The sequence below is a fragment of the Chelon labrosus genome (assembly GCF_963514085.1).
Source record: "Chelon labrosus genome assembly, chromosome: 12".
Classification (NCBI taxonomy): domain Eukaryota; kingdom Metazoa; phylum Chordata; class Actinopteri; order Mugiliformes; family Mugilidae; genus Chelon; species Chelon labrosus.
In genome coordinates, this window is record NC_140345.1 from 5,059,426 (window position 1) to 5,084,746 (window position 25,321).

Consider the following 25,321-nt stretch of genomic DNA (forward strand, 5'->3'; position numbering starts at 1 on the left):
AGTGTCGTCCTCAAAACTACAATGAGCTGTTATTTGATAGAGTTATTTTGCCCTTGACACTTTCACAGGAAATACTCTAACTCACATAAATATGATGTATGTATTCATGCCGTCACAGACATTTGTGTTCAATTGAAGGTGTTTTCCATCAAATCAAATGAACAATGTCAGAACTGAAGCCATTTTTTATTAGACTCTAGATTAAAAAACAAACAGAAGCTGGCGTATTTAAATTATTCATTGAAAAGCCTCTAATTATCTGTAACTATCTGTAAATCCAATGGGCAGTAGACTGTGAAATTGCATGTTTCTGATCTGCAGAGCTGCACGTTTCTCATCTGTGGTCCCTTCCTTCTCTTCTATCCCACCGCCTCAAGCATATGGATCTCCCCATATGAGCTGGCTTCAGCTCAAGGTTTCTTGCTATAAAAAGGTTTCTCATTGCTACCGTCACCTTAGCTCTCGCCGTGGTGGCTCTGTAGAGCATCTTGAGATATTTCCTTTTACTTTCATTTGTCATGCGCTTCTGCTCAGAATGCTGAAATATTGAAACTTAAGACTTTGTGTCCTACGATTGTCTGAAGGAGCAGCACATTCTTTAAAAAAAATTTGACTACAGTACTCCCACTTGCATCCACTTATCCACTGACAACATATTTATGTACTGACGCTTGCTTTATGGAAGTCATGCTGCAGTCATAAGGTTGCAGGATTGACCTCTCGCATTCATTTTCATTGCCGTATTGCAATTGATGCAAAGCGTAAGTATATAGACACTGTAGATGTGTATTGCTGCTCCCTCCTGACCTGCAGAACTCTAGGCCTGAAAGGTACAAACTATGAGCAGTGAATGCTCAAGAGGAAGAGTAGGAGGAGAAGCTGAGAGACTACATGAAGCTGCGGATGATTTATCCTTTTAAACGTACATTTTCCCAAACAAATTTAACCGTCTGCGGAACACATCAAAGCTGCCACCTAAAAAAGAAACTGCCCATCATTGGTCGTAGCCGAGACATATTGTGCACATATGGTCCCAGGAGGTGTTTTACCCCGTTTGGTGAAAAACATCAAGAACTGAAAGTGAAAGAGAGCAAACTAAAACCGTAGGGGTGCAATAAAGTGACCAATAAAGGGACCGTATTGTAGAGTTTGGGTTCTGAACTCCGTGCCCCGGTGGGAGTCGAATATCAGAGCAGTAGATGAGTGTTTTCGGGGATGCAGACGAGGAACGAGGGCCAGCTGTCGTCCTGATGTTTTCTTGTTCCCATATGACTGGGAATAGATCTGACTATGTGATTAGGTTGCTTTCTCACTACGCAGTGGTCAAAAGGTTTCCGAAACTACAATCATTTTTATGTTTAATTCTTTGATTTGGGTAGATGAGACATTTTTGAAAATCTACACATACCGTTTTTATGTTTTATGTTTTTAAACTCTCAGAGCGGCACGGCAGGGTGGTAATCATGGAGTATGTCTGTGCAGATAGTTATTAGCTAAATAACAGCTGTTCACCATAGCTTTTTAGTGAGACCATGTCTGCTTCCACAAATATCAGGCAATATTTTCTGCAAAATCCTTAAGTTATTTAAGAAAACAAACACAAAGAATGAATAATGAAATCAGATGCAACTACTACACTTCAAATCAATTAAACATGGGGAATTCTTACAACCATAATTTTCGTTTGTGACCAGAATAAAGTTGGCTTTGATCAGTGCGCATCCTTGCCGCCCTGTTCACCAACATCATCATCTGCAACCAGTCAAGATGTCATGCGGCTGACCTTATATTTTTGATTTACCTCCACAGTTTTAAAAGAAATCTGTTTACTCCGTGTGTTTTTGGAAACATCTGCTCTCTAAGTGTCTTGCGAGCTTCTCCAGCGAGTGTGGACTTTTGATCAATGAACCTCACTAGCATGTTTGCATTCAAAATGCCATATTTGACAAACAGAGTAGCAAATACACAGTTGATGGAACCACATCATACAGAGACGACAACGAAAAAAAGTTGAGGAAATATGACAGCTGACAAGCCAACAAAGAAAAATAAGCGACAGAACATACCACAGTCACGGATTGCTGTACATCTTCCCTGACATTCATTAAAATAAAACTAAACCATTCACCGCAAGATCTTTGCCCATTTGTTTGTTAAATTCTTATCAGTCTTTGACACCAGACTGGAAGGACACAGTACGTGAGAACGGTGAGAATTCCTTTGCAATAAACTGCGAGTCTGCACTTTTAGCAGGTGAAAACAAACACTGAGGATTATCCGCAGCTCCTGTAACTTTCACACAGCCTCCATCCCAGCAATTCAAAGCAACTAAACCTGTCACAACAAAGAACTTTTTTCTTTCACTAGCTTTCCTGTCAAAACAAGTACAATTTTTTGACCGGTCACGTTTGAAAAGCTATGCAGCAGAGCATATTTTAAACATTAACAGAGTGTTAATGTTTAAAATACGGCAAAAACTCTTTATCATCACTTCAGCTGAGCTCCAGAATTTAGTTGCACTCATGTGACAAATACTTAGCATAGAGATGTCACCCCTGGAATGATTAGATTTTCACAGCTGCCATTAGTTTGTATTACACAGATGGATATCATGTGTAAAATGATCGTCTCAAATAAATTATACTCGAGGAAAAAAAGGTGCTGCGGAAAGAGTTCTCCCAGAGTATTCTCATTCATAAGGGCTAGTTTTGGTTAGAAATGGATAGAATACTCTGCATGATGTTATTATAGGAGGTAAACATACTGCTTCTTTTGGTAATATGCAAGTGGATATGAGAGATTCTGCTGTTAAAAGATCTGCACAGTAATGGGCCACAATGACTTCCTTGACACAGTAATTTACTAGCAAAATGCACATGTAATGGACAAAGAGAAATGCACAGATGTGATGCATGGTCGAACCATAATTTATGGAGACAGAAAATGGTCAATATTTGAAGCAACTTGCAATATGGGGGGGGGGGGGGGGAAGTATATCTTGTGATTTGAACTTTGGTTGTATTTCTGGAAGAAGAAAATACCAAAACTTTATGACAGGAGAGCTGGAAAGTCTGAGACATTGGGACATTTCTCACCTGTGTGTGAAAGCTGCAGGTCTGCCTTTTCATTGGTGTACTCAGACTGTACCAACAAGGACTCTTTTCTCGAAGCGGCAAACCATTCGACCTACTTACGTAACACCTGAACCCGGAAAGTGGCTGAATGAAAACAGAGCAATAACTGTTCAATACTCAGTTTCGGTTCAGCCCAGCTGCGGTCAATCCCTGCTCTTGTTTTACAATGAAGGTCAACTGACCCCACTGAAAAGAAAACACATAAAACTCCCGTCTCCTCTTCCTGTAAGTTTCAGTTGAACCAGAGCCCCTCTGGCAGGCACTGCCGGTGTTCTGCTGCAGCCTCTCCTGACGTCAGGCAGTTATGTGAAGAGGGTCTGCGGCTCCTGGTCAGGTTTCCCACAGGGCCGCGACTCAGCCCATCTCCCTGACCCCCTGGGAAGCAGGGTCACGCATGAGAGAGGGGAATGAAAAGGGCCACTCCTCTGATTTATGACCTAGCGTAGCTATAGGATACCTTCAGCTCAGGAATGGTTTTTGTTACAGAGGTGGGGGTACGCCAGAGCAGATTCCCCCAGCACCTCCTGCCAACGTTGGTTTAAGGTTTCAGTCATTTAGGGGGAGAAGTTTGTCATTCTGAGTCCAGGGGCAGCTGCTGATCGGCAAAACTGGTCCAGAGTATGCTACAGCAGTGAGCAGGTACAAGACGGTAACCATTTGGGGTTGCATTCTCAGATGTAAACCAGCTGCTGGTTTCTGGAACAGTATTACAAGATAGAACTGACTGGTGCTCTGTTGGATCATTCCAGTCATTCCTTGGACTCTGTTATGAAGGTTTTAATTCAGCCTGTTAGAAGACGTGTCAGTCAGGAGTCTGTGTCTGTAACACATCAAACTGTGGGGGTCATGTTCAGGAGTCCCAGCTGCTGTTGATTATCCATTTAAAAGAGTTGATGTTGTTTTTGGTGGATCTGATTGACAAAATAATGGTACTCCTACAAGTAACCAGGTAATCTGCAGTTTCCATCCACATTAGTGCACCTTATTTCCTTCCTATGTCTATAATATATATTTACTTCTTATTATTATTTCATTTTTGAATTATTTTATATTTATCTTACACCTATTTTTCTTTTACTTGAGGTTCTCATTCATTCATCTTCTGTAACCGCTTGTTCCTGTGAAGGGTCGCGGGGTCTGCTGGAGCCTATCCCAGCGGTCATCAGGTGAGAGGCGGGGTACACCCTGGACAGGTACTTGAGGTTCTTTATTTTTGTCATGTTTTTTATTTGCAACTATACTGTCACCAAGTATTTTCCTTTGTTGACCAAGTCTACCCTCCATCTCAATCCTGTGTCTGAACCCCAGCATGCTGCAAATTTAACATCACTGAGAGAAGCGCCATTTAGTACTTGTTATGTTCTATATTCCTGAGACTTTGCCATAACTGTTCCTAATTTCTTCTCAGGTTTTCTCTTGTATCAAAGGTTGAGCATATTTGGGGTGCCCAAAAGATGGCTTGGTGAGTGGGTACCCCATCAACAGAGTCTTCAGTGCAGTGGTGCAGGTTCACTTCCAACCTGCTATCCCCTCTCTCCCATTATTTCCTGTCTCTCTCCACCAGTAACTATCACACAAAGGCCAAAAAAGAAAAGCAAATCTAATACACATGAAAATCTTTGAGAACACTTAAAGCAGTAACAATCTGGCGAAACATGAATCAGGGTTTACACTGATGTTTCTCTGTATTTCATGGAAGTCTAAACTGTGTGTCGTCACCACGTTAGCTTGGCAACAATTCAGAATGGCACTGTCATGTCGTTTCTAATGTCCCCAAATATCCAGGAAGGATCTGCTAATGATGGTTTATTTTTGTAGCTTTCCCTCTGCGAAAAGAATCACACCTCTGTCAGCTACAGCATATAATATGGAACTAGGACAGAGCTTTTGTCCCACACCACTGTCTCCACTTTTAAACCGGAGCCGCTGCACCAAACGTGTCTGTTTGATGTTTCTGGTACATCTCTGATGAAAGTCTGCCTTGGTGACATCTGCAAATTGGCTAAAATAGTTTATTCCTCTCCTGGCAGACTCCCGTGTGCTACTTTTGAGTGTATGTGTTCAGTCTGCCTGTCCCTGAGTCATGAACCGAGCTTCTGTCAAGCGTAGACATCCGCAGTCTGCCGAGGCTGCTGGCGCAGAAGAACTAGGCCAGATTTGACACACTCCACAACCCATGCTAACCCTGACACACATTATTGTGTGCACAGAGCACAGAGTGAACAACCTCAGCGACGAGTGCACCGCAGTTTGATAGTGTTTGACCTCAGTTGTTATCAGACAACTGAACTGGGGGATTTATTTGAAAAGAAGCTCGTGTTCTGTCAGCCTGATTAATGTGACGCTGAATAAAGTAAACGCGGGGCGTTCAAGTCTACAATGAGCTTAAAACTCCAGGCGAAAAGGAATCATATTTCCATGCTCTGTCTGAGAAATAAGCCTGTTATGCTTTAGTGGTAGCCAGGGCCTTTAGGCAAAGAGACGACAAAGAGACCCTCCATTCATGAACAGTTTACATTAAAATGCTAAGGATAGTTTTGTGTGGTTTCAAAGGATGTTTTTATTCAGTCAAATCTCCCCTTCATCAGCCATTACTGGGTCAAAGCATCGCTGGTGGGTAAAAGTGTAAAGCAGGCGGTCTCTGAGCCCCCTGTGGTGTTTTTTTTCATGCGGGGAAAAACCACATCAGCAGCATCAAAGCCTGGAGTGGTGGATTCCTGCTAGTTTACCATCCACTTTTCAAACTACCAGGCACTTTTTGAAAGCACGCTGAAGATTTAAACAGGTACACCCACTTAACTTTTCCCCTGACAACTTTGCTTGCTCAGCGCTGTGCACCAACCTAAACCTCGTCAACCCTGTAATAATAAGATCCAAACTGTCCTTTACCAGCTGTTGTCTGTTTATTTCCAGGCAGGCCAAATCCAAAACATGACCATATGTTTAAACCTTGTCCTATGAACCCAAAACAGGATGTCACAGCAGGTCCTCCGGTCAGGGTAACTGACAGAGACACAGGCTCACAGGAGGGCTATTGTTTTGTTCCGCTTTGGGGAAGGCAGAGAGAGGGAAAGGGAAGTGTGTTATAGGGGAAGAAAGAAATAAGATGTGTGGGTGGGTTTTTTGTGCGTTGTTACTATACGCTGTATGTTTGCCATTTGAAGCTTACAAACAACATTTTACTCGCTGTCTGCACAACAGAGCCAAGGGAATGTCTGATGTCTGTATCCTTAAATGCCCTTCTTAAAATAGAAATCGTGTATTTATTTTTTTTTTCCCCCTTTGTGAATTTGATCAAGTCTGTCCTCTGAAGTGCTGAGTGAGTCATCTTCAGACGCATCCTAGAGCTGCTCCGTGGACAGTGAATAACAGAGCAAGTTGCTGCTGCAGGGAGATTTTAGCAGGAAATACGTCTAGTTCACATCTGCAAGCACTACAAATAAGTAAAGCTCATTTGGAGCTGTGCTGGGCTCACTTGATGTCTTGAGAAATGTATTTTTTATGCTTAAATTTGAATGAAAAGACACGAGAGTGAGCCTCAGAGGTACTGGAGAGTTGATTTTGTTGCCCTTTCTTTCTTCCCACCATGGATCTGACTGTTGAAATTTACCTAAACGTGCAATTTCCAATTTACACCTTGAGAAATCTGTCTCTTGCCTTAATTTTGACCTTTTACACATCACATTGGAATGAGGAGTTGAAAATCTAAACCACTTTTCCAGACTTTGGGAAAGTTTTACAGATATAAAACCTCTGTGGATTAAACATTCACAAGTCTCCTGTCAACAGTTAGTGTGCCAGGGCCCACACTTTACAGCAAGTCTAGCAAAGCACCATCTGCCTATAGCTTCATATTTATCACACAGGCCAGAACGTGAAATGCTGAGTCAGTCATGAATTTAGTGACACTAAAAATGTCGCATGGTAACATTTTGTCGCCATAAAATTCAAGGCCTGACTTCCAGTTTAGGGAGTCTGCATAAAATAAAAATAGTTTTGCATTTTCCTCTTACGATTTCCATCCATTGTGAGCCGGAGCATGTGAAAACAATTGCTGACTCAGAGAACAGCGTGTCAGGAGGAGGCTGCAGACAGGGTGGAGGGTCTGCTCTCGGGCGACGTAGACAAAGCATCGGGCCTCACAGAGGCCTCCTTGTCTACAAACGCAACCTGTTGCAGCCCTCTCAAGAGTGTACTATGCAGGGAATGCTAAAAGGATTAGCGCATAGCCACTTGAGATAATGTGAAAAATGAGACGCGATGTGTTGGAGGGAGGCGACAAAGAGTGAAGGGCAAGACGGCATCACGACACTGACGGCATTTTCTCTCTTTTTGGTACGTGTGCTAACAAACAAATGCACAACAAAGACAACAAAACAAAAAAAAAGGCGATGACACAGATATTTCCTTGTTTGTCTTTATTGCTGTGTACGTCATACACAAATATCTTTGGAATAAAAACTAAATCTCTCATATATGTCAAATAAAAAAGAGGATCTGAAATTACGGAGCCACTTTGTAAACATGCAACCAAATAGTTTTTAACAGGGGAGATTAAAAACATAAGAGTCCAGGTGGAGGGAGTTTCAGGAGGGTCTCATGCTTGTGACTGAATACATAAAATAACATCAAGTTTGCATGTCACTGTGGTGATCACATGTACAATTCTAACGTGCCCTAGAGTTAGGTAACACTCGGCCCCCGAGGCCCCTCAGTCTAACCTCCACATACGCCAGCAAAGATCGACTGCGTCCTCCGGGCAAGCACTGGTAATGACCGTTCATGGAGATAAAGTGAGAGTCACTTAGGAGTGGAAAAAGTGAGGTAGGATCTAAGTTATCACAGAGAGGAGGGCAGCTTCATCCTCCCCTGCTTGTTTTGATGGGAAACGGGCTGGAGATGATGAACTAATGTAGCCACATGGCACAAAAATAACTCCCTAAAATATTTGGCATTAAAGGTTTGACAACTTGAGCTTCTTTACTTTTAGAGGTGAATATATTTCTATGAGACCTTCTTTATGTATGTATTGCTTGCCAAAGTCCAGTTTTTCTCTCACTGGACCATTATCAGGCAGCCTTTCCCTGTTTATCGTTTATGCTTGCACCGCAATGACCGCTGAACAGGCACAGAACATCCGCTGTGGTACTTAATGAATGACTCACAAATGACTATTGAGCATTAATGCCTCTATAGGGGTTTTAATATGAAATGAAAATGATGAAAACTACTGGCCAGGCATGGCTCCTTTGCTTTCCAGGATGCTCCTTTGAATCAAACTCAGTGTTTAACATTATATGAGATGACTTTCTGGAAAGAGTCAGACCTACATTTCTATGTTCCATTTCCTCTCTCTCTGTCCAGTTCAGTGCATTAACAACCCCACAGGGGCGCCTCGCATGTTTGTTCCAACGCCTGCGTTTAAGGATTTAAAAAGAAGAAAAAAAAGCAACACACAAGCTAAACTGGGACAGATTCGAATGAGGTACTCATGGTTCACTTCACACTCACACAACAGTTTTCCAGTTCAGGCAAAAAAAAACGTAGCTTAGTGGTTTTCCATTTTAAATTAGTCATTAAGGGTGAGTGTTGGTGTCAAGGACACTAAACTGTGTCCAGTATGTCAGACAAACACTTATGCCTCGTCAAGGATCACAAATTGATTTCAGATCAGTTCGGAACCCAGTTCTGTCTGCAACTGAAAGAAGCAACAAATGGAGATGACTGCAAGTCTTCTCCATACACACTCATTCACACACTCACAAAACATATTCCTGGGAGAAACAGCTCAATTTGCCATGAGGGTCAGTCAATACTCACACAATACTTTCATCTATAAATACATCATATCATTTTGACAGGATATAACTAGTTGCAGTTGTTGCTCTCTAATTTGAAGAAACTGTTTCTTTGGGATGAAGGGACTAAAGGTAACAGTGTGCCATGGAACGCTAACGCTATGAGCGACTGAAACAAACCATAACTCATTTGAAATTTAAAAGAAAAATCACATTTAAAGGCAGCTTTGCCTAATGAAGTTCAGCTGCTCTGACTTGCGCTGCTGCTTGAGGCTCAAAAACAGAACCAAATCTTGTTTTTTCCTTTTATGTTTCATCGCAGCAGAGCAGCAGCTAACGATTCACAGCCTACACGGAATGTGTTTTTCAAATTCAAGTTAAACCCTGTGTTTGATGAGTCATTTTACTTCTGAGTTGTTGCCCATTTCAGCAGCAGATTTATTCATAAAAGGTAAACATCTGCAGGACCAAATGCCACTGCGGTTGATTTAAATAAATAGCTTACTGTGTATCAGAAAAGAAATCAGCAAACTCTTGTTTTGTTAGACTGCGGGCTCTGAGCACTCCATGGCACATGGATCCAGGTCCCTACATTAAACAGTTGACTCTTTGGGTCCCTCACGAGCAGCGTTCTTACACCCATAAAGCCACTTGATGACACGAGCGTTTCTCTCAATGATTGACACACCAGTGGGAAGCTGCTCAGTCAGTTCCTCCTGAAACAGTCCATCTCCTGAGTGGCGGGAGAACTCACTGGGCTCTGAGCCTCCACAACCGTCTCCGCCCACGCTTCGGAGCGCCAGCGAGAGCGTGTCGATAGAGCTGGCACCGGAGAGGAAGTTCTCCCGACCCAGGCGCTCGATCATGTCCAAGTCCAGCCCGCAGAAGTCAAAGAAATGCTCTTGCTCCGATAGTGCTACCGAGCAGCGCAGACGCAAGTCTGACTTGGAGCGCTGCAACCTCCCAAACTGCCTTCTGGGTGCTGGTGGGGACGCTCTCTTCCACGGGTCATTCTCATCATCATGGCTGTGTGAGTGGTTGCCGTTTGTGATACCACTAATAACTCTATCAGTGGTGCCATTTGTAAATCCATTCTTGGTTTGGTCAAGCGTGCAGCTAAAGCCAGGGCTGGGGATAGACTCTGGGCTGCGCTCTTGGTCTGTTTTACTGGACCTCCGGCTCCCCGGTCCACCATCTGTAGTGTCTTTCTCGTTGGTCCAAGACATGCGGGAGTCACCATCCCTCGACGGTGCTTTCTCCTCACCGATCACCATCTTCTGGATTCTGCCCTCACCGCTAATTTTCTCTCTCATGGAACCCTGAAAGAGACGGCGGACAAAACTGTAGCCCTTCACCTCCATGCTGTTGTTTTCTGCCACTGCTGCACCATTGGGGCTTTTGCACTCTTTCTTCTGACGGTAGATAACCAGGGAGTCTGGCCTCAGCATGCGTTTGCCTGTACTCCTTCTGATCACAGGAGCACTGTGTGGTGCTACCAAGGTGTTAATTCCAGGTGACCTAGGGCTGGGTGGCATCACATTGTTCACATTGCTCCGGTTATGTGCCTCAACATCAACAGAAGTCCGTCTGTTCTCCTTTCTGGAGTCATCATTTTCATTCTCATCTCTTGATGTGAAGGAGCCGGACAATGTAGAGAAGGGAGTGTTGGATGAATGGCGCGGGGGAAGATGAGGTGTTAGGCTGCCATGGACGGCAATCGCTCGCCGGGGCTGTGGTGGTGGGGTGGCACAGGGAACTAGCACGGGCTCTTGCTTGGTGTTGATCACTTGCTGGCTCTTAACATATTTGGCTTTGTCGGCCTCAAGCCTCTCCACAGCACTGACGGAGCGGCCATGGCCTCCGCCATCAATCTGCCTGCGCAGGTAGTCTGGACCCTTGTTGAGGAGCCTCAGGGGAGAAGGGGATCCAATTGGTGTCAGGGGCTTCATGTTGATTCACCAAGCTGAGGCAGACATTAAAACTGCTATTCCCAAGCAGATGTAGCGTCAAATTCACAAAGAGCTGTTGCTTTCAAACCTGCTAAGTGTTTGGAAAAGTTTATAGAACTGTGGCAGGTCTCATTCCTGTTCTCACAGCTCTTAAATCTCCCTTGAGAGGTAATAGACAAGTAGTAATCCAGGAGACCACAGAGTCTAATTTTGTTGGAACGTTTCTATAGATAGCTTGCAGTCTCTTTGTTGGGCAGAGTTAGAACCCAGACAAATTGATATCTTTATACAGTATTTATACAGGCATCTGGATAGGGAGGCAGGGAAAGGGGAAGTCCTTTTTTTGTCAGCAAAGAGCACTCCCAAATGAGATGGTCCCTGCCCACAGCATAGCAGAAATAGCCGGTAGGGTGCACTTTGAAAGGGTTACTTCTTCCTCCCCCACTTTTTTCTTCTCTCTCTTTGCCTCCCAACAACACCCTTCGCTGTTGATCTTTTCAGTGACGGCGGCCTGGAGAAATTAGATATAATGGCTTCAAATATTTGTTTTGTGCAGGCTGCGCAAGGGACGCCAGGTCAAGACTTTTATTGTTGGCGTCCGACGCGGCTGAGTTGACCTGAGGGTGGCCGGCACCAAGGCACTTGGCTCGCTGACGGACATGTGGCGGAGAAGAAGACTGCGTCCTTGTCCTCGCCTCACCTGTGCAGACCCCTGGGAGAAACAACAGAGAGAGAAATAGTGGTTTTAGTGGGAAGCGCTACTCCTCAAGGCAGGCGGCAGAGACCAGATGGCAGTTCAGATTGTGCTTATTTAAAGCTGGAGGGGGTTGCATGTCTGGAGTAGGCAGCAATGCAGAGCTGACACGTACGAGCATTTAATTACCATCTACCTTACACATACTGTATTTAGAGAAATCAATCAATCCTGCATTATAGTCTTCCATGAGAGCTGGATGAAACAAAAAAACTTAGATACAATATAGAGTGTTGCCCAGACAGGATGATGACATCCATCCACATCCATCTGTTTTCTGCACTCATTATGCTCTTCTGTTAGGCCAGTTGTTTCAGCTTTGCTTGTGGCAGCAAATTCAACATCCTGTATTGCTGTTCACTTTGTAAACATGGCAGGCAGATTATTTTAAAAGGGAAATACATTTTAAGATTGATGCTGATTCTGTGGCCTCGCTTCTTTCTGTCTTGGCATCACTTGTTCTTTCTTTCACAGTCACGTAGCACGCTAAGTAGCTCAAGAGGGAGAGATCCGTCAGAGAAATTATAATTTTCTGACAGACCGGTGTGGCTGACCTCTTTTAGGTTCTAAACAAACATGCACGCTGGAAACAAGAGTGAGGCTGTTCGAACACACTGCAGCAAATCAACTGCAACACACTTGTTAAGTAATGATTCTTTCAAAGTTCACAGTTATAGGACTATCTTTAAATTAACAAGCTGCTACAGCAGTTAAATGACACTTTGTGTTAAAGAGTCGTTTTATATCTTTTACGTGGTCATGCTTTATGAAAGTTAGGAGGAGTAAGAGTGGAGAAGAGTAGGAGGGCGCACGTGCCTGTAACAGGCTAGGCTCTACCCAAGGGATATTTATAGCTTCGAAACCCAGCACAGTTATCATGTGTCTGTGTGCACGTATGTGTGTATGTGCAGGCTGTCATGGGCTCTAGTTTTCAGCCTATAAGCATGTATGTGTGTGTGTGTGTGTGTGGGTGTGTGTGTGTGTGTGTCAGCACGAGGCAATAAGAGTAAATGAAAGAGGTTTGTGTGCACAGTTGGGAAACATGTTATCGGGCCTCTCTTTGTGATATTCTGCACCTTTTTCATGAGCGCAGCAGAGTAGCGAGTGTCAGCCACGTGCAAAAATTCCCAGACAAAGAACACAACAACTTGAAGCTGTTGGAAGTACACACACGGTGCCTGTTTTTCATTCACCTCCCTTCAAACTGTATTGAAAGAAATTCTGCAGAGATATGCTCCTCGTGCTGGCTAAGACAGCAGGAGGGCTTTATATTGTCGTGCTTATCGTTCCCTCAGGTCTGCTTCAAGTGTTATCAAATGCTATTTTAGCTTTTCCTTCACAAAACGTAAAACAATGAACAAGCAGGAAAAAGTATCCATGCCTCTTCAGTTAGGATGAACCACATGACACCAGTGATAGTGACCAACAAAGCAGATACTTACACCCCTACCTATACTTCATCCATCTTATTGTCTTGATTTATAAAAAATACCAAACAGGACATGTACTGACATGCAGGAAAGATGGCGGACAAGGCAGGTAAGACCATTATACTTGGTCTCTTGTTTCCTACTCATTAAAATATTCTAGTCTTTCATTTTCAGGTTGCAACAGATCAAATAAGAAGCTGCAGCAAAGATGTAAATTACAAGCAATAGTATATAGTGATCAAAAAGCAACTCTAAACGTGGGACCACAAGTATACCCAATTCCTAAAATTCAATACTTTTTGTTGGATTTGTTGTACTACTACTTCTCATGTTGTACTGCAGTTGACACTTAAGAAGGTGAGCAAGTACTCCCTACCTCATTCAGCCTCCACACCCCTCACAGAGCCTGTCAAATGGCATACCGCTATAAATTAGCTGCCGGAAGGGGGGGCAACAGCGTACTGGTCAGTTTTTCCAGATGTCAGGTTGCTGGTGCTCGGGAAAGTCAACCATTGTTTAGGTTGAGTTCCGGGAAAAATATGTCCCAACAGGTGTGGAAGTAAAAAAAAAAAAGATTGGGCGTGAAAGAAGCGAAAAGGGTGGAAAATGAGAAGGAAGAAGAAATGGGGGTTACAGTGTGTGGCGGCTTGTAGTAGTGTTAGACATTCTTCATCCCAAACAATCTGTTCTCCATCTGAGTTCAGACTGAAAAGGTGGCAGGCTAATGCTATTGAAGCGTTAAAGCAGATTATCGCCATAGGAGCCTAAACAAACTCATTCATGCTGAGGTTGGCTTTCCAGTGAGGGGGGTGGGGGTTAAGTATGAAACATCACATGAATATTGGAAATATCTACAGATACGGGAGCTGGTAAATCCCTTATCCCTGAGCCAGCAGTCATAACCTTGAAACCCACAGTAATATGAGCAATATCCATGAGCAGAATTGTCCTACTTCTAATGCATTTCCTTGGCTCTACTCGTAATGCTAGCATGCATTCATTGAATCTGACGTTAAGTACTCGAAGGGAACCATTTACTTTCTGAGGTTATGTCGTTTTCACTGTGTTAGCTTATTTGAGATACAATGTCTCAATAAATGTGTTCTCTGGTCGTAAATTTATGAAATGTTAAATCAGAGAAGGCTGGAAAACTAGCGAAAGAAACACACACACACAATTGAAGGTAAAACCCGTGACCCAACATACTGGAGAACAATAGCAGCCATTAGTTCCATTGACCGTAATGAGCCAAATTAGTACCCTGCACCTTCCCCTGTGATCCCACAGCTTGTGAAAAGCGTGAGAGACCTTCAGAGTTCCCTTTGTGCTTCACAACCTCCTTCGTCTCTCACTGTAGGCTGTCATTAACTTCTGAACCCTTTCCTCCTTCTTCATCTCTAATGTGGACGCCGCCCCACCTTCTCCTTCCTAGCGCCGCCTAACCTCGTGTCCTGCACTCCCTGCTCCCCCTCCCACTCTTCATCTCTTTGCACATCCCGTATGTCATACCTCCGTACTCCTTCATTTCCCTCTCTGCTCTATCACTCTCTTCCCGTATACGCATATCTGCTCTCTTTTTGCATTTCCTGCTCCATTATCCGTGACTCCCGGTATTCTGAGTGCAATCTTCAAAAGATTTTGTCCATCCTGAGACAATATACATTGTGTTACTTTTCCAAACAAGATGTCAAATTCAATACATGAGAGCTGATTCTGTGCATATATTGTAACCATTTTTGTAGTATGTAGTAACCTACATTTCATACAGCGCACTATAGCCTCGGGGTGAAGGGATTGTATGAAAGTCACAGTATGATCAACAAAATAGGACAAAAAAAAAAGTACTTGAAGGGAAGGGGCACCCTTTCATTTGTACATGAAACTAATGAAACTACAGCAAATATCTGCTACACGGCTGACTACTGTGCATACAAGTAAACAGATAAAATTTACAAAGGAACAACTGCAGCGATGTTATTGCAAATGTAGCACAAAAAATACTACCAGCAAACTCTCTATTCCCCATGTTCAGTGTGTGACCCTTCCATCTCTCTGTTCTTTAATAAAAGTCTTCTGCCTGTCTATTTTTCCCTCCCTCATGTCCTCTCTGTGAAGCGGAAGGCCCAGCCTGCAGGGGAGGCTTAACCAGGCGCCCCCATGCAGCTAAAGAGGAACCAGATGTTTCGTGTCATGCTACATCAAGACAGCCCTGACGGAGACCTGTCACTGGAAGGGACTTCAACTTTCATTTTAATCAGTAGCATTGTCTCTGCCACACGGATCTGTCCCCACGAGAGCACAATGCAGGTAATATTTCGGTCCTGTCGTCTGTTACACATTCAGGCCCCCCAGTTCTTCTTCTCTTTCTGATGTGAACGTGGTGCCCCAGAAAGAAACTAAACACACAGAGAAATCCAGGAAATGTTTGTTTGCTTCCAGAGAACCCACAGAAGAATGGCTTTATCTGGGCTTGCTGGGCGTATCCAAAGAAAAAACAGCCAGCCTCGGATCGCAAGGTTAAAGGAAGTTTGACTGTGAATTATGTATTGTGTGAGGTAAACACAAGATAAGAGGTTAATAAATTCGCAAGGACCACCTTTGAAGCTCTTGGGAGTGCATTCAGCACGCTTACCTGTCAAATTAATCTTTGCACAGATGAGGGGCATCTGCTGCTGACAGCAGACCAACTGGCCGTCTCTGTCGTCTTTCCTCTCTTTCTCTTTCGTCTTGTATTTATCATTCACTTTGCGCTAACATCTGGCTAACGATCATTACTAATGCACTGAAATGTCTGAATGTTCAAACGTTAACCAAAGCCCATTCAAACATGTCTTTTTGTCAAGACGAAGCATCTGCACACGTCAATTCTCTACAGTGTGGATAAATAGCGTCTGCCGCTAATGAGCCTCGATTCATGACCGTGTGTTCAGTCATTAACCAACGCTACGGACTCGCAGACCTCAAGAAGTCAGTTATGGAGTAAAGCAAAGAAAAGGAGGTGTCTTCTTCTATCCTCCAAACAAAGAGACCTACTGGCCTTTCTCTGCATTATTAATGGGCCACAACAATGGTCCTCCTCCAGGTCCACAGATAAGTGTTGACCTGGTTGCTCCGCCTCATTAGTCAGGGAGGGAGAAAGACAAATAACAACATGGTGACAATAAAATGTAAGAGATGGAGCCACGGGATACACAGACTACTGTCCCCCTCAAAAACAAAGCCTGGTAGCCAATTGTAAATCTTATCACCCCAGTGAGGCCATCGGTGCCATTAGGCGCTTGATCTATGGTTAGAGGCTACCTAAAGGCTTTCTCCACATTCATGTGGGGCAGCAGTAGGCCACCTGGGGCGACTTAAGGGACGCCCAACCTGAATAGACCTCCTCCCAAACCATAAAATGGGCAAGATGGGCCCTTAACTCACTGCTGCTGCTCTTTTGTCATTCAAAGCGAATCATCGCAAGGACAGCTGAGCACTGCAGCACCTCACCAAAGACATGTGCTGGGACAAGCCGGACATATGTGAAAGTATATTTGAACAAAGTAAAGATGAAGGCTGAGAGTGAAAACATGGAAGTCTGTAAGAGGCAGCGGGCACGGTCCACTCACAGCAAAACTTTTAACAACCCAACAAAAACAACTGGAAATGAGCTAGAAAATGAGCTTAAGAGCGAATTAAATTATCGGCCAACTGGCCATCTCGACATCCATGAGCAATCAACTGAAGACTTAACCTCTGTAGCCAATGTTTAAGAGCTTCTGTTTCGCCAGCGGATGTCCGGATCACAAATATCCAGGCCAGGACTTCCTGTTTCATATGCCAGTCATTGTTTAAAGTCTGACTAACAACTTGAGACAAGTGAATGGAGTTAGATTTGAGTGATGACATTGACGACCCAACAGTTTTAGTCCCAGTCAACAGTTTAAAACCAACACAAGTGCTTTGTTTAATGTATCAGTTTGACAAATGCAATCTGTTAGCTTGCTTATGAACAGGCTATGAGTGGATTTTGCTTTCCACACGGACTGCATGCAACCAAAGTCTGCCCAAAAGTGGCTGGACCACAAATGGAAACCAGAAAGCTTCAAGTACGAACATCTAGGCTCTTTCCTGTAAGACTGCCTCACACAGTGTTCATAGAGAGAGATCAAATGGTCACCCCGTGGCATCGTACCAGCTGGCTGATGCGTTTATAAGCTGATTCTGCTTCATACTATTGAGATCTTTTTGGATGTTGAAACAAAGTATATAAAAAGTTAAAAAGCAGAGGTCTTACAACTTCCTACAACTACTGAAAACTGAAAGTGATACTCAATCAAGAAACTGTGTAGTCTGCAGAATAATCAGCAATATAATTTATTTGTAAAAACTGACACGATTCAGCTCTTTAAAACAAAACTTAAATCATCATCTCATAAGAATATGGTAAATTGTGGCCTTATTTTATATTTTATTGGCTGAATAATAAAAATTATAACCAGTTTAAAGAAAATGCATGGTTGGTTATCTTTAATCCTCTAAGCTGAGGTAATAATTAAGAGAATTATCAGTGATTGCTTTAACTTGTGATGTAGTCAACTTGCTACAGCCTTCATACTGGAAGTCATTTCTTTATCAGTGCCGTAACACCCAGGCAGTGCTTACACAGATAAGGTCTGCTAACATAACATGCTCACATTTATTCTGGCTTTTATCAAAAGACTGGACTAGCACCTTTTTCTTCTCGACTAAGGGCTCAGGAAGGGTGCCGCTGTTGCTGATTACTGAACTGCTGTGATCTATAAACACGTTTGGAGGGCACCAAATCCGTCAAAAATCTGATTTTCACTATCACGTGACTGATAGTATGATCTCTCCACCAGGTGCTGAGTGCACTGAAACTCAGTAGTTACACTGTAACATGGAGATACCTGAACCCGCCTCCAAGTACAGGAATGTGCCACGATACCTCACTGCCCCTAAGTGAATTGTTGACAGATGAACTCATGTACCTACAGGAAGATGGTCTGGCTCCTCAGATAAGTACTGTACAGTCAATGTTTAGACATTAGCAGCAGAACATCAATATTTGCAAGGCTTTTGCAGAGCATCATTCTAACACAATGCATCCATATCCAGCACAGGCTGTATGTTGTTACCGTAACATTTCTGGTTCTGAAATCTCAAATGTGAATATTTGATCTCTCAGTCCTCTGTGAGTTTGGAGCTATAGTCTAAATCCACTTGCAAATGCTAAATCAAGGCGATAACTGGCAGAAATGAAGAGTGTTAGCTCTTTCTGACACAGTAGTTTTACAATGTTTCAGCCTCTCTGGTGATATGAATGACACTCAGTTTCTTTCTCAGTCTCTTTAGTTCTACAGCTCATTCTTTTTAAATTTTCATCAACAAAGCTTTCTGTTATTTTGGTTCTGACTCTGACGACCTGCAGTTCCAACGGCGGCCACAATAAATACAATAAATAAAATACCAGAGAAATCATTGGTCCTATATATACAGATAAGTTTACAAGTCATTTGTTTATGAGAGGGGAGATGATACGGTGAGAGATGTATATGTGGAAGGGCGAGTTAAATTTGTACACTAAGCATCCAGATCTGGGCTACACCAGACAGCCCAGCTCTGGCCAGCATTGTTTTGTAAATTATGACCACCGCCGCCGCTGCTCCCTCCACATGCCAGCCTGGCTTTTGTGACCAGCAACACAAACCACAGTGACCTACTGTGTGTATGGGTGTGTGTGTCTATATGCAGCTTAGCCCTGGACTGGGAATGCACTGTGCACTGTGCCCCCTAAAAAGCCTGTCATGGGCGCTGTTTAAACAGTACAGTACAGTACAGAAGAATAAATCTGTCCACATCCCTTAATCTCCACACTCTTAAATCATGAAGCTCTATTCTCACACTGTGAACTCTCATTAAGCTCTCAGCTGGTGTGAATGCTCTGAGAGACAGCTTTGTCTGGAAAAGAGCCAGATGTTTTCTTTCACAGAGTCGGCACATTTTTTCACTCTGCCTGGCATGTGTCTGCTTCAGCAAAGTATCAAAAGATGCTTCGCTGGATGACGGCCGTTGGGCTCGCAAAGAGCGACGAAAATGTCAAAACACGGCCGTGGTGGTGTTATATTTTACACCTTTGTACCTGATTTGAGAAGGCAGTATGGAAAGTCTCTCCACAATGACGATAAAAGACGTACACACAATAGAGGAGGGGGATCCACTCTTGATTTTGTTTTAACATTCAGAGTGACAAATAACATCTGTGTAATCCCACCCTCTTTTCACACAGGCACCCCAGGTTGCCAAAAGGACGCTCACACGACATTTGCAGAACCGTTCTAAACACATGTTGGTAACGTTAGCAGTAAAAGGTTAGCACAAACTTGTGAGCACTTGTGACAGGGCTGTGTGGGGTTGGTTAGGGCTTAAAGCTGCTCCAGCTGTGCCGTGTCCCCCAAACACTGGGTCATCACAGTGCCAAACCCCATCCGACGCCCTCCCCCTGCGTTACTACAGCCTCTCCATCGCTTTAAATGTGTCAGCATTGATTTGCTATCTGCACAGGAAGAGCAACGCTTTGATCACAGTACCACCCCTGATGAAATGAAGTGCTCGGCATCACGCTGCTTATAATGGAAACTTTCTTGAATGCAGATGACTGGGAAAGAGGGATAGACAGGCACATCTCATTCATTTTAGCCTAAAATGCTAGCTTGTATTGAAGTTAAGGGATGCCGTTTTGAATCCTTCATATGTCTCTATAAGATTAAACAATCATAACTAAATAATGAACAGTCCCTGTTTAGCCTTGGTTATTAATTATTAACAGCTTAGTAGTCAAAAAGCTAACGCAGCTAATCTGCTGCATCGGGAACGTGTGGGAGCAGTTTGATTCAATCTGACTGACTGAGCTGAAAATGCAAACCGTGACTATTCAAATAGTTCTAAATGCAAAATCCTGACTTGTGCAGAAATTCAAATATCCGACCTTTTACAGCTGTGTTCAACACTAGTGAGAAAAAACGACAAAAACTGAAATCTTGCTAGAAAAAAAACTGTGAGAAGTGAATTGAAAAAAAAAATAAAATGTCCTTTAAGGATAGCAAGAGAACTTCAAGTGAGCAATAAATATTAGATCAGAAATAAAACCTCCAACATGCCCAACTTCTCCTAGAAACTTCAAACGACACAAAGACCATAAACTAAGCTGTTTTTCCTCTCTGCCATCTACGCTTAGCTGTTAACCTCCGCTGAACCTGCCAGCTGTCTTCTCTCATTACTTATCAGCCGACCTGCTTCCCCGCTAACAGCCCCCCGAGTGCCACGGAAAGAGACCCCTCCGTTCGCCCCCTTTTCTCCTCCTCCCCCGCCTCATCTCCTCCCTTGCTTCTGTCAGAATCAGAAAACATCTGGGAGAGTCCGCGGAGCTGCGAGGATGGTCTCCTCCTGAGTCGGAGGGAAGGTCCAGGCCTGTGTCATCTTCCTCACGGTTGAGCGGGCTCAGCGTGGCACGGCTGAGCGTGATGGGATGTGGCAGGGCTACAGAGGCGCCCGCTCGGACTGTGAACAATTACAGGGATGTGAGAGCAGCGCGAAGAATGGCTGCTCTCACAGCTGTCACCCGAACACAGGGGACTGTCAGGGGATGGAGATCTGTCAGATCACGTTTCATGATTCCGTTGCCCACTATGAATTATAAATTTAGTTATGAGCCCGTGGAGATGGAAGCGACGTAACAGCGGGTCTTAAAGGATGACAAGGCTGATTATGCTGACGATCATATCACCTATGGTTCCAAAGTTAGGGAACATTTGGTGCACATTTTGATTTCTGGGAACAAACTGGAGAGAAAATTGTAAATCTTTCAACTAAAGATAAGCCATGCCAGCGTTTCAGTCCAAAAAGCTACTCATCCATTTAGAAAAAAAAAAACGTCTTGAACGTCTCATTAAATTGTTACTGCAGTGAATATGATTTCACACTCTGTTTACAAAGCAGAAAAGAAATACTAGCTTGGCTCAGAGATGGTAGGCTTTACTTCTCTTGTAGTCCCTTGTAAGAGTGGGTATTACTTTATAACAGGGTACCTCCTTGAGTCTGCTGTTCTGCTGCTGCTGCATGCACCCAACAAGCTGAAATTTTGACATATTCTTCCTTTTCCTCAGCTCTTCCTCAGCTCTTCCTGAAAACGGCCAGCAAGGAAGTTCCCGGAGACTTTTGGCACAATGGCCTGAACAAAGTGTCGAGGAGCAATAAAGCTAAATTATAAGCCTGACGGTTTGTGTGTGAGTGTTTGAAGTCTCACACTGTCGTGAACGTCAAATGTCTAAAACCAGCTGCTGTGCAACAACACACACACACACGCTGCTTTAACACAGTGCCAGGGGGAAGATGATGTCATTAGCCGGGCACATTTCCCCCCTCTAATTAGAAACTCGAGCTTCCCGCCATTACTTGGGGGTCTCGAAATGCAGCCATGCAACAAAACGGGGGATTAATCAAAACAAATGTTTGACTTTGCTCTTAAACAACAGACTTTTAAAGGCCGCCGCTCTCTGCAAGGAAGCAAGAACGAGCCTTAAAAAGTTGCTGTGGTACGGCTGAGCTTGAAGTGATAAGAAACACATGAGTGGCCCATTGTGAGCTGAAACCATGAAATAACCCGCGGCTTCCTCTGGTTCTCCGCAGTCAGCACTGATGTGGCTCGAACCAATCAGATTATGTATATGCGCAGCCTGAAAAATCAGCGTAAAATAAAAACAAAAAAGGAAATGGAAACGTAAAAGGATAAAGACATTAAATATATTCATGTACTGTTCCCACGGTACATTCAGCTCTTTGGCCTGTGTTAGATCATGCAGAGGTCAACGATGGTTGCGGTTTCTCCGCATATGTGTGAACGCTGTGGTGAGTGCATAAACGTGTAGGAGTATGTGTACGTACAACTGAGCTCTCTCAGGTGTCAACATGATTCTGCAGGTTTTCCTGAGCGTTGCGTCACATCATCATCCACATCCCCATGCCGGCGAAGACCCAAATTACATTTCATTTAGTCATGTTAATGATGTCAGGGCTCCTGTCAACACCCCAGACGGAGGCTGCAGCGAACAGCTCCGCGCCCCTGGGCACTCCTCCCCGTAACTGGAGGAAGCGCTCTCGTCTGCTCCGCCGGGATCAGCATCAAACGCAGATGCAGCTGTATGACGGCTCGGAAAATTAGCACGGTGCCACATGAATCCGAGGAGAAAGGGAGGGGGCTGTTTACGACGGCACCACACTGTAATTTCGTAAAAAGAGATGTTTGTGCCTTGTGCTCAACCCTGCGCACAACTGAAGCTGTCTGTAGGTGTTTATGATCAATGACTCACGGTAGGAGAAGGTGGATTCAAGCCAGACATGTCAGATTCAAGGAAACGTTATCGGACTAAGTATTTTTTATTCACCGTGGAAGGCATTCATTTTGAAACCAGCCTAAATGTTGATTACACAAAATGTTTAGTTTATCTAGAATGTCCTTAAAGTAGTCAACTGAGGGAAAACAGCTGCAAAAAGGACCTTGTGGTGAGCTTGTTTAGTCAGTTTGTCCTTAATTCTGCTGTTGCAGCGTCTCATGCAGGGAACAGTAAAATTATCTCTAGGTGAGAGCAAAACCAGATCATGATCTGCATCAAAGAGCATGAATTAAACCCCCTGCTGCTGCTGCTGCTGCTGCTGCTTCTGCTGCTGCTGCTGCTGGGGCTCACAGGCTGAACCGACACACGCTCACCTATGAATCTCTGGGTGAATGTATTTAGAAGACATGTGTGGTCTGTTTAGTCTGACTTTAGAGTTGTTTATGCCCCTGACCCCACGCTGATCAACCCAACACAGCATGCGTGAGCCTTACACGGAGAGGAGGGGCTGGAGAGGCTTGGGCTGGGGTCAAGGTGGAGCTGACCCCGAGGGCACATGACTGTCTCCTTGGAAGAGATGGCCCTTTCAGCTAAGAGTGGGTAGAATTGCGTAGTGGCCCTCCCCTGCTTACTTTTGTTCTTTTGGAAAGTTCTCAAATAACACTACCTTAGTCTTTATAATGAGCTTATATTTGTTTTTATTGAACATTGCTGTATACGGAATGAGACTTGTTTAGGTCTCAGATGAACTGATTGGTATAGGGAAAAAAAAATCTCAATTTATTAAGATTACAACGTTTTTCTTCCCTGATTAGATATTTGGTAACCGGAGCCTCATTTGAGCCATTTCCCTGATTATGTCCAGATGAAAATATTTAGCGTAGAGCAGAGTTAAGATGGTATAAACCTGCCGGCCCATGTCAGCTCTCTTTGCTTTAATCAGAGCGCAGGGGTCAGTCATCTGTCTCTCAACCTGCTTCATATCACGCAGCTATCACCAACAGGACTTCAAGGCTGAGTTAAACCATGGACTACATGTATGGGCTTCCATAGCAGATGATAAGTTGTTGCACTTGTCAGCTTCTCAGAAAAAAAAAAAAAGTATGGTCTGTTGTTTACAGAGTGTTTAGCTACAGACAGACACGACTCATAGACATGATGCCAAGGAGAATTTGCCTTCTAGGACAGAAGACATAAAGACACCATAAAGATCCCCGACGTGATTCTCCAGCAGAAACTGTGGAACTTGACTAACTCTTCATTAACAAGCATCCTAGTGTTGACTTCATTAAAATCACCAATCCGCACTGGCATTTCGCCACACTCAGGTGTGAACTAAAAGCAGATTATCTTGGTTATTTATCAAAGATAGATCACCTGTGGCATTTGCATATCCTCTACGTGACATTCAGTGTCAATCCAAACTGCCCAGAGCGGCACTAAAATAACGCTGCCACTTATCGATGTAACGACAAAGCAAAGTGTGAAATAATCACGCTATTTCACGGAGCGGATGTTTCCATTCATTCTCGAGTCAACCCTGATCGGTTCTCCGAATTTTTTTAAAAAAAACTTCCCAGTATAAATGAGACAAATCCTCGACTCAAACGTCTCCAAACAAGAGAACAGTTTAAAAAACGACAGTCCGCTTAGTTGCTCACCTCGTTCGCTCAGTTTATCCACGCGTGTTGCCTTTCAGGTCCGGTAAAGGTGTGGAGATCCTCTGTGACAGACGGTCAGCGTGGCGCTGCGCTCTGCGCTCTGCGCGGACTGCTGGCACACTGACGGACCGCTGCATGGCAGCAGCAGTAGAGAGGGAGTCCCGACCTCCCCTCAGCGGTGGGTGGGGGTGGGCAGGTATGAGGCTGTGTAAAGTGACTCCAGAGAGCTGAGTGGGGCTGTGGGTTACAGCGAAGACGGCGGTGACAAATATAACATCATAAAGTCTTAAGTTACTGAGTTTAATAAACATTATTGTTGCATTGCTGTAGTATACATTTTAGCATATAGTCATATCAGCACTCTGTAAACGTCTCATAAATAGGTAACAGCTGTTACCTAACTGGGGCTGGCATATAAACTAAAATGAGTAACAGTAATTATAAATATACACCGATTAGCCACAACATTAAAACCACTGACAGGAGAAGTAAATAACATTGAACATCTTGTGACAATGCAATGTTCTGCTGGGAAACGTTTGGACCTGGCATTCATGTGGATGTTACTTAGACATGTAGCACCCACCGAGACCAGACCAGGCACCCCCACCCCATAGTAATGACACTCTTTGATGGCAGCAGCCATCCCCAGCAGGATGCAGCCTGACACAGACACGCACACAAATGTTTTAGGAACAACTAAAAAAACATGAAGAACAGCACAAGGTGTTGACCTGGCCTCCAAATTCACTAGATCCCAAACTGATCAAGTATCTGTGGGATGATCCACAGAGGCCCCTCCCCTCAACCCATAGGTCCCAAAGGCCCCCACTGACAACATTCTGTTGCCAGACACCAAAGGACACCCTCAGAAGACCCATGTCCATTCTCTGATGAGTCACAACTGTTTTATTATATTTATTGTACCATTAGGAATGGCGTCAAACAATACCTCAAAAGATGAAACAATGAAACAAGACTACAACCTGGTGGCGCTAAAGCAAATTTAAAGGCTCACCACAGTTAGCTTTAACAACTAGGCACCATTCACCCCATTGCTGAAGAGACATTTCATCCTCTGGACAACAAAAATCTGGACCATTACAGTTCCTCCAGTAGTTGTCAAGATTATAGATGGGGATCAACCAAGTGACACTGAGCCATGCATGGCTCTAAATAATCTAATCAAACTGTCAGATTAGT

At 43.9% G+C, this 25,321-nt stretch overlaps 1 protein-coding gene across 1 annotated transcript; it reads right to left on the reverse strand.

Moving 5' to 3' along the window:
* Positions 1-7,550: 7,550 nt before the first annotated feature.
* Positions 7,551-24,220, reverse strand: fam110d (family with sequence similarity 110 member D). Its single transcript, XM_084557770.1, has 2 exons — positions 24,119-24,220; positions 7,551-11,593 (listed from the first exon to the last, which is right to left on the reverse strand). Exon 2 carries the CDS (start codon positions 10,879-10,881, stop codon positions 9,526-9,528), a length of 1,356 nt encoding a protein of 451 aa, XP_084413896.1. The 5' UTR covers positions 10,882-11,593; positions 24,119-24,220; the 3' UTR covers positions 7,551-9,525.
* Positions 24,221-25,321: the final 1,101 nt, after the last annotated feature.